Below are 16,463 nucleotides of genomic sequence, written 5' to 3' on the forward strand. Positions count from 1 at the left end.
TGTCTTTCCATCCGTAGTACAATTTGGTGGTGCCTCCTTTCTCATCATCTTTCTGTGAGTATTTGTGTTGCCCTACCCCGCCACTGTTTTCTTTCCATTCACCAGTACTTGTGCATAAGTTTGACGTTCGTACTGATCGTAAGCTGATGAATCAAAGGAATCTACCCGAATTCTGATATCTAAATTACCCTCTCCCATCTGAACCTTCATCATGTTATTAATAAAGCCACCAGCAGTGCCCTTCACCTTTATTCTAGCCGCTTCAAATCACGAAATTGCAATGTGTCGTTGCTGATGTCCAACAAGCCCCCGCATTGATCTCCAATAACGTGTCCCTCGACCATTGGTTCCAGGGTATCCTATATATACTAAGCCAGCTGTTGCAGCATCTGTCCACCGAATCTGTAGTATTAATATCTGGTCTCCATTCGTCAAACACAAAGACACCCCACCGTCGAAGAATCCTCTTTTGAGCTTTAAGAAATAAGTATACTCCTCTGAATTTGAGGGCCACCAAACTGCTTTGTTTGATTGAAACTGGAAATAATTCGACTGCTTTGTGTGAAGGTTTTCCAAGTACTATTCGAATCAAGTCCCAGGACAATATTTACCCTGCTTTTTGTAACAATGAGAGCCTCGTGCCATTTCAAATCTTGTCTTACCGTGCTAATGTCTTCCTTAACTGTCATCGGTCCTCGTATACCATCCCTTCGTAATGTTCTATCTTTATGTTCCAATGTGATTCTTCTGAAAGTGTTTTTCCATTATGTAGTGAAGGCCGAGTGTCCCTTCTTGAGTAACTTCCTGACAGCAGCCTTTCCAAAGCATCCGATAGATTCTTCCATCCCCATGAGTTGAAACCGCTTGGCACTATTGTAATTTGCTTTCTGCCCTCGAACTGAATTTGTTCACTTCAACAAAGCCTCCACGTTTGTTATTAAATCTCTGTGCCGTGAATAACGCGTTCTTTCCCCTATATCGATGAAAGTCCACCCTTGACTATGTAGTATTGATGAATTCCTTGAGTCTCAAGCTTAACCATCTTACCTTCTCACGCTCAAAATCCATCATGTAATGCGATTTCCTAGTTTTTTACAGCCCACCAAACCGAGCTGCCCCCTATTCCCCAACCTTAATGTAAACACTTTATGTTCAAGTTTTATCACCTCTTCCCTTGCTTCCAATCCAGAGACCAACCTCCTTCTGCTAGATGCATACATTAGTACTAAAACTATCAAAAACCCCAGCGAGGGTAAAGTAATGGAAGCTAAAACTTGGACAGAACTTTCGGACGAGAAAACAGATGCTCTGACAGAACTTTCCGGCAGAGCTTGTTGAATCTCTATGAAGAGACTAATATGAACGTTCTAAGAAGAAGAACAGACTGCCAGCAACGATAACAAGCAATAGAGAAATGACGAACAAAAGACCAAGTAAACTCAGCTAATACGTCGCGAAACTAAGAGAAATGAAGGACCGTCGTCGGCCGACGGCCGGCGCAGGAAGTCTGGGCTAGGGAAGATCGACAGAGCTCAGTAGTTGAAGGCGATGAGTGAACAGAAGGAGGACTGCAGTTGCTGGACGATTGGGAGAAGGATGGAGCATTTTCAAAAAAATTCAAAAATTTAAAGTAATATTTTATTATGGAATGAAGAGGTTTTCGGGAACGTAGGAATGAGATGTGCGGAGTTGGAAAATAAAATCGGATGAGCAAGAAAATGAGGGTCGGGGGCCAGATGAGTAGCAATCAAAAGAATGGTAGTCAAATGTGCATCAGAATTGTTAGTAGTCGTAAGAAGCTGATAGATAATTAAAAGGCAAAAGTGAAATGTTGCGAGAAATAATAGAAAATTTTTCATTCCTTGTTTAACCATCGTACAGGTCATCTATTGGTAAGTTGGAGCGAGTGGATGTGTTGGTAAGTTGGAGCGAGTGGATGGGTCGATTAAGTTAGATGGTGAGCAGATTGAATCGACCATTGTAGAGTTTTTCAGAAATTTATACCACATATCTGGTGAAAAGGTTGATGCATAGAAAGAGTGGAATGATATTCCATCACTAGAACGTTCATAGTAGAGTTGGACAAACCTTTATCAAGTGTTTGAGAGTGATGGAGAAAAGGCTCTGGACCTCCAGATTGTTTTACATTGGCATTTTATCAGCAATATTGGGATATTGTAGAAGAAGATTTAATAAAGGTGTTTGATGACTTTTTTGAGGGTGTGTTATAAATGGTATTACCGATGAAACATATATCTGTTTGATAATGAAGAAACAAGGTTCAATCAAACTACAAGACTTTCGGCCTATCAGTTTGACAATTAGCTTGTATGAGATCATAGTTGTCAAAGGCGTGCCTGAGCGCGCCTCAGGCGCTAGGCGAAGCTTCAGCGCCTTATGGGCAACCAGGCGACGGTGCATGGGTGGGCGAGCGCCTTTAGCGCCTTGAAGCCGCCTTTCTCCGGGCGATAGGCGTTCCTGGCGTTGCGCCTTTTTTTCAGAACCATGATCGCATCGCATAAGCAGGTTTCTCCTTTATTTTTTAATGACCTAAAGCCCAACTAAATAAGCTCATAACTAATTTCAGCCCGCAAGTAATTTATTTTTAAAAAAAGCCTAGTTTTGCTTTGCATGTCGATACGTATTCTCATTTCTCCCTGCCGATTGAAGCTTCTGCCGCACACCATTCTCCCCTGCCATTTCTGCGCACACCATTCTCCCCCTGCCTATTGAAGATTGAAGCTCCTGGACCTGTTCTTCTCTGCCACAAGCCGCAGGCTTCTGTTTTCAGGGCAGATTCTTCATTCTTCTCTTTCAGGCTTTTGTTTTGCATTTATTTTTTAAAAAATAGCCTAGTATGGCTTCTCATCCTCTCTATATTATCGCCTCGTGGCTAGGCGATCGCCTTTTGTCGCCTAGGCGTTCGGGCGCTAGGCAGTGGCTCGTCGCCTTGCCGTCGCCTAGCGCCTTGACAACTATGTATGAGATTATTGCTAAGGTCTTGTCAAGTAGATTAAAGAAAGTTTTATCCATCACAATAGCAGAAACTCGAAGTGCTTATATCAAAAAGAGACGGAATCTCGATTGTCGGCTTATAACGAATGAGGTGGTGGAGTTGACTTTGAGAAAGCTTACGATAATGTCGATTGAGGTTTTTTGGATCATGTTCTGCTGAAAAAAAGGGTTGGAAAGAGACGGAGAAAGTGGATTCGGGGATATGTTTTGACTGATTCATTTTCAATTCTTATTAATGGAGGGGTAAATTTAAGGGTGAGAAAGCCTGAGACAAGGTGATCCACACTCACATTTCTTGTTTAATTTGATAGTAGACGTGATGTGTAGATTGGTTGATAAGGCCAAGGCAAGAAACCCCATTCGGGGTATGCAAGTTGGTAAAAAGAGAGTTGAGGTGTCACACATTCAATTTGTGAATGATAATCTGTTTTTTGTCAACAATGAAAGTTATCCGCGGTTTTTGGTAGAGATCTTGTGTGATACCCTTGTCCCACATCTGAAAAATTAAAGATTTAAAATGAGTTTATAATGGCTTACAATGGACTTCTATAGCAGGGTTAACATTTTCGTGCAGGTACGAATAGTTGCTATAGGGCCCATTGTGATCAGCAACGCGGCGGGTCGGGCGTGACAGAATGTATCAGAGACCGCATGAACACCGAAATAGTGCTAGGCGGGGCAAAGTATGCATGGAGCCACCTGGGCAAGTTACATAGGACCACTCTTGGTAGAGCCACTCTAGATTCTCGGCTGTGATCGGGTCAGGCCCGACAGGATCGCGTTCAGGGGGTGATTGTGAACCCTGACTCTGAAAAATAAAGATTTAAAATGTTTATATGCTTACAAGCTTCTTAGCATGGGTTAAGTCATTTTCGTAAAGCGAGACGAAACGTAGTTTATAGGAGCCATTGTGCAGTCAGCAACGCGTGCTCGGTCTCGGGCGTGACATCTCATTTGGTCAAATGTCAGGTTTAAAAATCAACATGGCAAAAGAGTGCCTTGTTAGGCATTAATTGTCTAGGAGCAGAAGAAGAAATATTAGCTCGACAGATTGGCTGTGGGAGAGGAAGTTGGCCTCTTACATATCTGGGGGTTCCACTATGCAGAAACCAGATGAAAATGTCGTTCTGGGAACCTGTTTTATCCAAGATGTCTAAGAAGCTGGCAAGTTGGAATAAAGTGTTTTATTATAGGGGAAGATTAACTTGATTTATGTGGTGCTGAATATGGTGCAATTGTACCTTACGTCTCTTTTTATGGTCCCAATGGGGTGTAGCAGAGATTGTAGAGAGGACTATGAGGGATTTCTATGGGATGGAGTAGATGGAGATTCACATAGTCATATGGTTGCGTGGAAACAAGTCTGTAAACCAAAATTGGGTATTGGAGAACATTTGTATGAGGGATAGGGTTTTTCTGGGGAAGTGGTGGTGGAGGTGTTCTGTTGAGGAAGAACCCCGTGATTCTATTAAAAGCGAAGGCAGCTCTCTTGGATCCTACCGATGCTGGGGTGCGAAATCAAGACTCCATAGCCATATTTTTTAGGGAAATAACGAAGCACATGGGCTAAAGCTGAGTATGCTAGCTTAAGTCGCTAGTCAAGTAGTGGAATCCAGTGAAAGACAGAAAGGAGAGTTAGACTTGAATGCAAAAATGAATCTCAAAAATGTTTGCTTCTGCAGTTAGGATTGCTACTTTGTATATTTTCAGCAAAAGGTAACTGCAACTAAATATTGCCAGAAAGAAGGTTTTTGGGTGAAGCCTTTTTTCCAGTAAGAAAAAGACAAAGCCAGCTTGCCCAACTAATGGTAAACACGTGAGTGGTGAAGTTTTTTTATTGTTATGGAAAAAAGTTATCGTGAGCAAATATGAGTTACATGATAATGGTTGGAATGCAGGTTTAGTAAGAAATGTTATTTTTAGGGCCCTTTCTAGTTTATTTCAAGAATTTATCAGGCTTTTCACCCGTTTGTGAGGGCAATGGTGATAGGGGGCAATAAGATCAGGTTTTGGGGGATAAGTAGTGGGGAAATTTTTTTTTTTTTTTGGAGGACTTCTATCATATTTTATTTCAGTTGTTATCGGTTCATAATAAATTCATTTCTCATTTTATCTGGTGGGAGGGCTCTTCCTCTTCTTCTTCTTCTATGTCCTCGGTTTTGCATCTTCGGAGGGATATGAAGGATGAGGAAGTGTTTGAGCTGAGCTCCTTGTTAGGGTCTTTAGAGAGGATCATATTGGTTGAGGGACTTATGATCTCAGGGTTTGGGACGGGGATCCTTCAAGTTTATTCTTAGTCAAATCTTTCTACGAGTATTTCTTTATGATCAGTGGTTTTTCTTTATTCCCTCTCTTTCATGTCATTTGGAAAGCTCCGATCCGATCAAAGGTTCAACTGTTCTCGTGGACCAAGGTGCTGAGTAAGCCGTCAACTTGTGAGTTAATGCTAAACGGATGACCTTCGTGTAATTTTTGTCTGAATTGGTGTGTTGTGTCGGAAAGAGGTGGAGAATCGGGATCATTTGCTTATTCATTGTTATTTCACAAGTTGTCATTGGTTTATAGCTTTGGAGGAGATGAGTTTGGTTTGGGTAGTTACAAGATCTCCGCACGAATTATTTGCTGCAGATCTTTGACGCGATCTTGGCCGGAGAAGTAGGATTTCTTGTACAATAATAGCTCATTGTATCTGCTGGTCAGTATGGTTGGAGCACAAGAAGAGACGTTGAATGAAGAGTGTTAGGACAAATGAAGATTCAAACATCTAGCTCGATTGGGTAGCATGTAGAGTTAAGAACTTCTTGATCTCATATTTATTGAGAGATTGGATTAGAGTTATATTTGTTGTTAATTTGAGCAGTGCTTTTGTCTTTCTTTTTTGTTAATATACAGATCACTTGTCCGCCAATTGTTAAATACTTTTAATTAATGAATATAATATTGTTTCTTATAAAAAAAATATATGATTGTATTATATAAAGGTGGTTTTTAATATTGTATTGGAATAAGTTTATAAATTTTAGGTCCACTCTACATGAAAATAATTTTCCCAAGACAAGCAAAGTCTGCCAATTGGTTAGCACTTTTATGCTACAGACTCTTTGCTCATAGTTCTTGTCACCTTAGTGCAAGACTATTTAATTTGATTAAGTTTTTATTCTCCAGCTGGTCCACCCCTATTTGGAGGTTGGAGGTCAGCATTGATCATTGATCCTCCTCAAAATAATGGATAAATAATTTTTTCCAGGTTCTTTAAATTAACTTATCAAAGATTTTTTTGCCAATTTAGCCCTCGCCATTCCACCCGTCTCTGAACAAACTGGAGGGAAACTGAAGCCTCACCTACGAACTGTGATATAGAATCCTTACACAGTGTAATTAAAATATCGATACATGAAAAATTATACATGTTATTAGGAATATAATATTGGACATAAAGTGACAAATAATGAAAATCTCATGAACCAAGTAAAAAACTAATTAACAGAGTAACTTGTTTGTAGTACTGTTTAAATAAGTGACTCCGCCATTCATCTGGCTATAATCAACGATATGGAGTCCAGAGAGTATGCTGAGATGGTTTGACTGATAACTGGTTTTGTCCAGTGTACTTCTATTTTAGGCTTGGGTAAATAACTATATGAACAAATTGAGTGTTGTGTATAATTATGCCTCAATCCTCTCCTCCAGTGGACCAAAAATGGTGCAATGTTAGTCTTGGAGGTGTTCTGTGATTTTCTGAAGCTTTCACAATCAAATTGTACTCACATTTTTGTTTTTGGTACCCTTATCTCTTGAACAAGTAGTTGATTTTTGTTTTTTATGTTGAAAAATAACAGAGTGGGTAGATCTACATTCACCATTATCTTCGTATATACTTTTGGCAGGCAACGACATCAATGGGCCTGTAATTGCTGTTGTCGAATGCCCAAATATCCAATTATTGAAGTCTGGTCTACGGGCATTAGAAGATTTCCCCTGTGTCACCATCCCAGCTAATCTTCGTGATAGCCAATATCAGGTTATCCTAACTTATTAATCTCTACCAATGCTTTAGGTTTGTAAATTTTACCATTACATGATGTAACAAAAGACGTAGTTACACTCTATTGTATAGGCTATTGGTTGGCAAGTACTTGCAGCGAAAAATGGAATTCTACGTTGCGCTTCGTCCTCCCAGTGGTTGAATGCGAGAGTTTCACTTTCACGATATGCTCATGTAATACCTGCTATACTTGTTTTTTGTGAGCTACAGTTATTGTGTAAATTGTTTTTTTTTTTGATAACATGACAAAATAATGGTGAATGAGCAGGTTCCGTTGGGAAATTTTGAAAGTGATTGGCTTATCCATACAGCTGATATCTTCTTGTCGAGAGCTCTACATGATCAGCAACAGGTTTCTGCTTTCATCCTGGCAACATTGAAATTTTATTTTCTTGCTTCTAATAACTGGATTATTATCTTCACAACCTTTTATATCTTCCAAAATGTGGTTAGAGAGTTTGATGAGAGCAAAATATGTTGTTGATGTCCTTAATTTCTCTTAAGGAAGGTGCAGTGTCAGGGAAGCTGTAAAATAGTACTGTATATCTGAGAGCAAGGAGAGGTGTATAATGTTGAAAACCAAATGAAAAGTGTTATATGTGTGTGTGACTAACATTAGGGGAGAAAAATGTAGTTATCCTTGTTGAATTATGTCATCAACTAATAAAGCAATCTAAATGATTCTTAGCTGCTTCAATCAGGTTTGCTTGCTTGATGAAATTGTATTTATCCTAATAGGTCCTTTGGATATCTGATAATGGCATTCCGGACTTGGGAGGCATTGACGAAGAAGTACCATGTTATATAGATGAGGTGAGTGATATAGGACTTTGGACAATGTTATCTTTTTCTGGGTGAATGATTTACTTTCCACCAGTTCTAAATATTTTAGCAAGATATAACAGAGGGAATAATGTCACATTGTTGCAAGGTGTGTGACTTAACCACTATTTTTCCAACCAGGTCACTCAACCTGTTCTCACTTATCCTGGTGCATATAGAAAAGTAACCGTTGAGCTTAAGGTCTAAGTTTGCACATGTTCTCTCTCCTCTTTCTTCTGTTTGCGATGTTATTTAACCATATGACAGTAGTTTATTTTGTACAAATTTTAGATTCATCACCTTGCAGTCAATGCTCTGCTAAAAAGTAACCAAGTGAATGAGATGGAAGGAGGTGCTTTATTTGGTCTAGAGAAGGAGTTGAATCCTCCACCATCTACTTCTGATGAGAGTTATTCCTTTGATGAGGCTATCTCATGTGCACCTGCATTCCGTGTCCTCAAACAGTTGATACAAAGATGCCTTGCAGATGTTGTTTCATCTAGAAATGTCTTTGCAGACACTATACTGCAGCATTTGTACCGATGGCTTTGCAGGTTGCTGAAAGTTAACCATTTCAAAGTTACACTTTTCTTTTCAAATAATTACACCTTTCTTCGCTAAATGCAGTCCAAAGTCTAAACTTCATGACCCTGCTATTCACCACATGCTCCACAAGGTAATTTCTTATTCAGGAAAACATAATGGCTGTTTGAAGCTAAAAAGAAATATCAATGTACCTATGAATGAGAGATCGATCGTTATCTAAATATCTGCCTCCATGTTTCCTTCTTTTATTCAACAATGTTCAATTTTCTACAAGTTCACAGTTGAACGATAATACTATATTTATAATTGTCCGTTCAATATAATGTCAAGGGTCGAGCATTTGTTGCCAAATGTTTCAATGAGAAAAAATGCCACTGTGCTATTTTCTTTGCATAATTTCATTTATCAAAGAGTGTCAAGAAACTTTTTGATCTGTTTCTACGCAATTGACAAATAATGTATCTATGAACAGGTCATGCAGAAAATTTTTGCTTTGCTGATGGCTGAACTTCGTAAATTAGGCGCGACAATTGTTTTTGCAAGCTTCACTAAAGTTATTGTAGACACAGGAAAGTCAGATATATCCGCAGCCAAAGCTTATTGTGAGAGTGTTCTCAAAACCTTGCAAACCAGGTTAGTCTTTTAAGAACCTGCGGAGTTGTTATTTATTATCGCATTTATTCTTGAAGCTTCTTCGTGGCAGGGACTTATTTGAGTGGATTGAGCTCGAGCCCTTCCAGTTTTGGCATTCCTTGCTCTTTATGGACCAGGTTTGCACACTATGCTTACAATCCGCCACCGTAACTTTGAATGCCTATTTTTTTATTGATAACATTTGGTATGATTGATTCAGTAGGGGAGTGTTTCTCTTGCTTTGTAAATTAGTAAGAGATGAAGAATTGCCTTTAGTATATTGTATGATGCAACTTATTAAAGCTTTGGTTTTCAATTACGTAATTATCATTATGCGATTTCTTCCATATTGTTAACTGATTGGCATGGTGGAATCATTACTATGCCTCTGTATGAGAGTCTGACACTTCCCTTAGCATATGCTAGGCTTTTTGTGTTTCCTATCAATCATATGAAAGGTACTTTAGAGTTCATTATCAGCATGTTAGACAGTCATATTTATGAATATATTTAAGTCCTTTTTAAGCAAAGCATTGACGTCCAGTGCTAACTTCAGATGAATTGTGGGTGGTTGAAGTGTTCCATGTGTTAATGTAGGTTTTGTGGCATCACATGCTACTTTTTTTCTCGACCCTTTTTTATTTGTTGGAGATGGATATTGGGTTTATTTTAACTACGTTTATTGTTTGCAATTGTATGATTCCAAATTTGCAACTCAAAGTAGACAACCGATCCAATTTTTGTATCATGATTTTTTGTTCCTCCCTCTCTGACGTATCCTTCTCTTTTTTTTCTCCTTATCTTCTCGATGTCACAGTACAACTATGGTGGAATTCAAGCAAGACTAAAAGATGATTCCACAGAAGAATTTTCAGATGCAAGTGTAGAAAGCATGCTCAACAATTCACAAATAGATATTGTCTCCAGCTGGACAATTGCGGAAAATTTGCCTAAATCAACCCAGGTGGGGCATCCATTTATTTAACAATTGACGTAGCTAGTTCAGTGCTCGTGCAGGGTCCAAAGATTCTTCACCTATATGTCTGAAGTATATTGCATGTCAAATAATACTTTTTTCCAAGTCTGTTGTAAAAAAACCGTATGAAAGCCTGTCATTATTGGGTTCATGGCAAGATGGAAATGGCCACCACCTTGCTATGAGTATATCATCAATATATTAATCAATGTTGTATGTTTCATGAAAAAAATCACTGGCTCAAGATTCTTAATCATGGTTGTAAAAAAAATTGCACATAGGTGTCTTTCCAAAAATGGTAAATGAACGTCTCTACTTCAATATACGGCCAATTCTCAGCAATCTTAGGCTACCTGCCTCCAGAGGTCAGCAACCGATAAGAATAGGAAAAAAAAACCTTTTTAGTGGAAGAACTCTGACAAATTGTCATATCCTAAGGTGATGTGGAATAAGTAGAGAATTTCTTCTTGTGATAGGCTCATGGATTTTGGTGGCGGCTGCTGTGATTTAAGGCCTTTTCTTGTATTTTTTTCTAATTTGTCTTACTAAAAGTTTCTCTTTCCAATTTTTTCTTATTAGGTGGCAACATAAATGTGGTATTTAATTGGTCTCAATGTTTGATAAGAACAAAGCTTTTCCAAAAAGTCAACATTAAGTTTTTTTAGAGAACAAAGCTTTTCCAAAAAGTCAACAATTAAATTTTTGAGGAGAATGTATGCTAAAGGTACTTGCTTATCTATGTGCTTCAGGGATTTGTCTCACTGATGACATGGAATGAAAAGCTTTTAAGCTCTCTAAACAGAATTTAGAAGTCGCAATTAAACATCAAGTTTTGATCTCTGCCTTGTTAAATTCTATTTGTTGTTTTATGCAGGATCACTTCATCTTAATTGTTTCTGAATTTTTGTACTTTCCGTGGAAGAATGCTCTAGAGGAATCTGAGAAACGAGCATCTGCAGTGGGCAATTTATGCACTCCATCGATCACAGCAGTCAACTGCTGAAATTCTTGAATCACAGATGACAGAGTTTCTGAAAATAAAGGTATTGAATATTGATAGATTTAATTTTAGGACATCCCTCTATTCCTTTCTTTGTTTTTTCTGGACAATGTGAAGGCTGATCCATGTTTTGTATATCGTACAGATCAGATCTCACTTTACAGAGAAACTTCTTAAAATTGTCTCTGATCCAAGTCTTCATATGGATGGAAGAAACAAGTCTCGAAGTGATCATAACACCTTGACTAGAAGTTTGCAATCTATAAATAGTAGTTACAAGGGGGATCCTGCTTTAGATTTCATTAAGTATGTTTGTGCAGTTTTGGCACTGGACCAAAAAGTTCAGCATGAAGTCCTGGTAACCATAGCTGTTAAACTTTTTTCTTATGCATATCTTGGTATTCCTACATATTTCCCTTCTCTAGTGAGCTTGTGCATATTTGCCTGCAAAGTCAGTAGCAATGTTCATACACCTGCTCTGCTCGTTCAAATTATTTAGTTATGGATATTAGAATCAGAGGAAAATAGGTATGTCTAAGATTGTGATTGTGTGGCACTAGAGAAATTGCATTTATGAAGTTCTTTGATTCCTTCTTTCATATTTCCTTATGGCATTCATAGGATTTTTTGTTTGATGTGATCTTTCAGTGTTTTCATAATCATAGCATTTTTAATTCTTTTTAATTTTGACGTACTAAAAGTCGATCTTTTCTCTTGATTTGAAATATCATTTGAAAGTTGTAACAAAAAGTGGAGTCTCTACATAAAAAACGAAAAGCATGAATCTTTTTATTTTTAAGCTCATATGGTATTTGGTCATGTTTATATCGTTGTGCGATTGAGATGCATCATAGTTGTCTCTACTTATGCTCACATTCAAGCTAATATCTCACATTTAATTAATTATTCTAACACGCTGTCAGAAATCCATGAAGTCGTACTGTAAACTCTATGATTGTTTAGTTACTTCTAATAATGTTTTTGTGGTTAATTGAAGAGCTTTGATCTTTGGAAACCAATGTCTTTGTTATTATGCAGATAATGAGAAGAAATCTTTTGAAATTGGTCAGCATAAGGGAATTTGCTCCAGAGGCTGAATTTCATTATCTCTCTTTGTCTCTAACTCTACCAAATGTCATTTGCAGGTAAAGTTGTCGAATTAAATATGTAGTATAAAGGAATTGTAAACAATGGTCTTCTTTGGGTTTTCTAATCTTATGTATAGTTTTATTTCTCATTATTCCATTTCTTTTTTCTGTCTGCCAGTTACTGCAACGACTGCAGGGATCTAGATTTATGCCGTGACAGGACCCTAACATCTCAGGAATGGTGTTGCGCGGCGCCTCAGTGTGGGCAACCATATGACCGTGAAGTGCTGGAGAATTCTCTTCTACAGATATTACGACAAAGAGAACGACTCTACCATCTTCAAGACCTGGTGTGCCTCAAGTGTAGCCATGTCAAAGCTGCACACTTGGCTGAATATTGTACATGTGCTGGGTCCTTCACTTGCAAGGAGGAGTCTTCCGAGTTCCACCGAAAAATGCAAGTTTTTTGGAATGTTGCACATGATCAGAAATTTCAGCTACTCCAAGAATGCATCTCTTGGATCTTAGAGGTTCGATAATTCTGAAAACTAGCTCATCTTATTTGATCTTACAAGGCATTTTAGGTTCCGGCTCTCCATTCAATGCAAGATCTTAACCCATTCAATGCAAGATCTTAACCAAAAATTGTTGGGATCTAAGCCCATCTTGTATGAACTTGAAAATGTTGAATCTAAGTCTATAAAGCTAGTGAAAGGCCGTCGATCCTAACAATTTTTGGGCATGAGTTTAAACTTTAAAAAGAGGCCCATAAATAATCACGTGTTCACAACTTTTTTTTATAATTATAACATTTTTTCAATTTAAATCAATATATTAAAGACTAAAAATTAAACAATACATAATAGTCAAATTTTTTATTATAATTGAGTAATAATATCAAATATGTACAAAAATATCATAGAAAATAACTTGTCTTACATTTTTAGAGTTAAAAATACTAATCAAATTGTTCAATATTTTATTTCTCAATTGACAACATAGTCAATCCATTCAATATTCTCTTGTGGTATAGTTGATGGAAGAAATTTTTAATGATCTTTAATTTTGAGAAATTTCGTTTTACACTTATCATCGTGACTAGGATAATTAAAAAGATTTTATAAGCAATAGTGAACATAAAAAAATATTCATTTATTTTATTAAAATAATTCACTACACAAGTATCGATTTGTTTCTCTTGATAATGAGAACTTCAAAAATGTCAATTTCCAAAATAAATTATCTCATTAAATATCATAACCTTGTGAGTCCTTGAATATGTTTTTATATTGGTCCAACTACATTACTATATAATATAATAAGATTAAGGAATAATATATTTTTTTAATATTGAGCTCAAGAAGAATAAATTTATATTAATAAAAATTATCATGAGACCTTGAAATAATAAATCTAACAAATAAATTCTTCAAAAAGCTTGGGAATAACAAAAAAGTTTATATTGGACGCTGAAAAAAAATATTTTTTTGTGATAATAAATTTATATTGAGGCAATTTATACGTAACAAGTGTTTTTTTTAAAAAAAAATTATGGGTAAAAAAATGGACCCGAGTCGGAACACTCTTTTGCCACCAAATAAAAAACGTCATGCACGAGAACATGGAGATCCTAATGTTGGCATGGTGCATAAACAGAAGGATCCAAAAGCGAAGCATTTTTCACTCGAAAGCAATCTGCGTTGGAGATCAACAAGGATCTATCAAAGTTAATCCTTAATCCTTACCACCACCACCACTCATACTTAACACTAGTAACCGTGGCACACGCGTTGTCCTGAATACATGTGACTAATATATTAAATATTCATGATATTACAACATAATGACGTCACAACATAAAGAAGAGAGTTTATTTTTCACGGTGGCTAGTTTGGAGAAGAAATAATATTATTTTTCACGTGAGCAGTTTCTTTATGACGGTGAATGTAATATTATTTGTTAAGAAAAAATATAATATAAAAAATGAGAAAGGATAAATTAAGAAAGAAAGTTGGTGTCTTCATAGAGCGGTTATTATTAGGGGATCAACTATAATAAAATAGTAAATAGTAAATATAAAAAATAAAAAGAGGTAAAATAGGAAAGAAAGTTGATGTCCTCAGTAGAGCGGTTATTATTAGGACCTCATATTTAATATAATAGTATAGATGATTACGGAGGTTAATTTTGAATAACTTGATTTTAGACATTTAGTGCTTTGTGCGTGCTCAATGGAATACTTAGAAACAACAAAAGGACACAGAATTACTTGTCTGTTTAATTTGCTACACGTACTACAGTACCAACTTAGTAATCGAGATAACAAAATTGTATGTTTAGACCAATTTACACAAATATTGAATATGCACAAACATGTCATGGATGGTAAATTTGTTTTTTAAGCCCAAGAATATTCTTTAAAGGAAACTAGATTTAGAAAGGAATAAAAAAATGTTTACTCGCATTTTATGATCCACCCGTAATTTTGTTCAATCTTCTCAAAAGTTTTTCTTTGAGAAACAAGGACAGCTAGACTGCATTGCCCCAAGATTCAACATTAATGATATAACACGACATTACACATAGATGCATAAACTGCTATACCCAATTGAGCTACATTTAAAATCCACAAGCTGGTAACGATCACATTAGGTAGTAATAGGCAATAGGTCAAGTAGCATGAAAAAATGGGTTCCATGTTCACCAAAAGAACCATCTTTTCTTGGTCGTTAAATCTTGAACTGACTCATCTTTCTTTCTGGTCTCCACGCCAAACTTCAGGGCTTCCAATCTCCTCCTACAATTTGACGCACACGTACAAATAATGTCATGGAATATCTAGAATGAGAATGAACTAACCGTTTTTGTTTTACTTATAACAGAGCAGATGTAGAGGACTCTTATATAAGTTGGCACAATCTCTATGCTACCCCCTATGACTCTTTAAAACATGAGGATCACTTGGTACTACTTTGTATCGGTAAGGCGACCATGCAAGCTCCATCTTTGTCGAAATCCTTCGATGCCTTCAACCCCACTTGCCAAAATCAAGCGCCTACACAACCAAATATTTTTAAAAGAGCCATAAACAACCATGCTAATGTGGTAAACATTGTAATCGATAATTTTGAAACTTCCTCACATTCCATGGGTCAGGGAAATGTAAAATTTAATATAAAATATCACATTTATTTGAATACACATCAGAGTGTGCGCAGAAGCAATTAATATATAATGGACATCATTGATATTTGATCATTACACAAGCTTCATGAAACACATCACAAAAACATAGAAAAACAAACAAGGACCTCTCCAACAATGTGGCTTCTGATTCCAACTGATTACATCTCTCCTTTGCTTGTTCTACAGGCATGGACATCCCTAATTTTCGCTCACTATCCTCTAGCCGCTGTCTCAATTCCTTATCCTGCATAAAAGAAAAGTGACCGCAGAGAACTGGGGAATTTAATTACACAAAAGAGAAATAAGCGAAGGAGAAACATATAACGCAATGGTGAAGCTGACGGACCCTCCTCTCCGCACATTCCTGATACAACACAATCTCATCTTGACAGAATGGCTCCACATCGTTGATGTGTAGACCTATTAACCATAACGATCAAAACAGGACAAACCTTTAAGACCTGAACATAAGATTACTCCCTCACAATCCTCCCTTGCCCTCTAAGGTAAAAAAGTTGAAAAGTTCATGAGAAGAATACTTTACATAGGAACAGATTCCGCAATATCCCATCACACAAATCAACACCTTCCAGAACATGAGAAGCTATTTCAGGTGGAATTAGAGGTGATGGAGGACCCATCATTAGATCATCACCCACCAACACCGTGTCCTCCATCGTTTGCTTCGAATCCACTATACACACAAACAAGAAATCTCAATTGCTAGCTACTTTTTGAGAAACCATGCTTAGCAATCTGACCAGAACATTCAATTTGAGCTCAAATGCACAAAGACCAAAGTACTGCAACTCTTCATATTTCTCCAAACAAAACCATAGTTTCGATAAACTAGAAATCACAGTTTCCACCCTTTCGACTATAACATATAAACAAAGCAAATGTGAATCGAGAAGGGAAAGGGCAAAAAGTAAAGGACCGACGTACCATCCATGGCGTTCTATTGCTCGACGAAATCACTCTTCAGAAAAAGTCCTCACCGAACAAAATGCTTCAGAAACTGAGAGACTGACTAGAGAATTTTTCCGAGGGAAATGACGATGCTTATTGGGCAGCTAAAAACAGCTTAGGTGGGCTCTAGTTCGTTTTTTGCTCATTGGGCTGGGAATAGGACTCGAGCCCAAAACATAAAGC

General features: G+C 37.1%; 1 protein-coding gene and 1 pseudogene across 1 annotated transcript; one reads left to right on the forward strand and one right to left on the reverse strand.

Annotated features, from left to right (window-relative positions):
- The first annotated feature begins 6,567 nt into the window (after positions 1 to 6,567).
- Positions 6,568 to 12,889, forward strand: LOC140810434 (DNA polymerase epsilon catalytic subunit A-like; annotated as a pseudogene).
- Positions 12,890 to 14,571: 1,682 nt separating this feature from the next.
- LOC140809285 (uncharacterized) lies at positions 14,572 to 16,385 on the reverse strand. The gene is made up of 6 exons (XM_073166864.1): positions 16,257 to 16,385; positions 15,856 to 16,005; positions 15,658 to 15,731; positions 15,437 to 15,555; positions 15,097 to 15,180; positions 14,572 to 14,922 (listed from the first exon to the last, which is right to left on the reverse strand). Exons 1-6 carry the CDS (start codon positions 16,261 to 16,263, stop codon positions 14,826 to 14,828), a joined length of 531 nt encoding a protein of 176 aa, XP_073022965.1. The 5' UTR covers positions 16,264 to 16,385; the 3' UTR covers positions 14,572 to 14,825.
- Between the last annotated feature and the right edge of the window lie 78 nt (positions 16,386 to 16,463).

This window comes from Primulina eburnea, chromosome 13, assembly GCF_022965805.1.
Source record: "Primulina eburnea isolate SZY01 chromosome 13, ASM2296580v1, whole genome shotgun sequence".
NCBI lineage: Eukaryota > Viridiplantae > Streptophyta > Magnoliopsida > Lamiales > Gesneriaceae > Primulina > Primulina eburnea.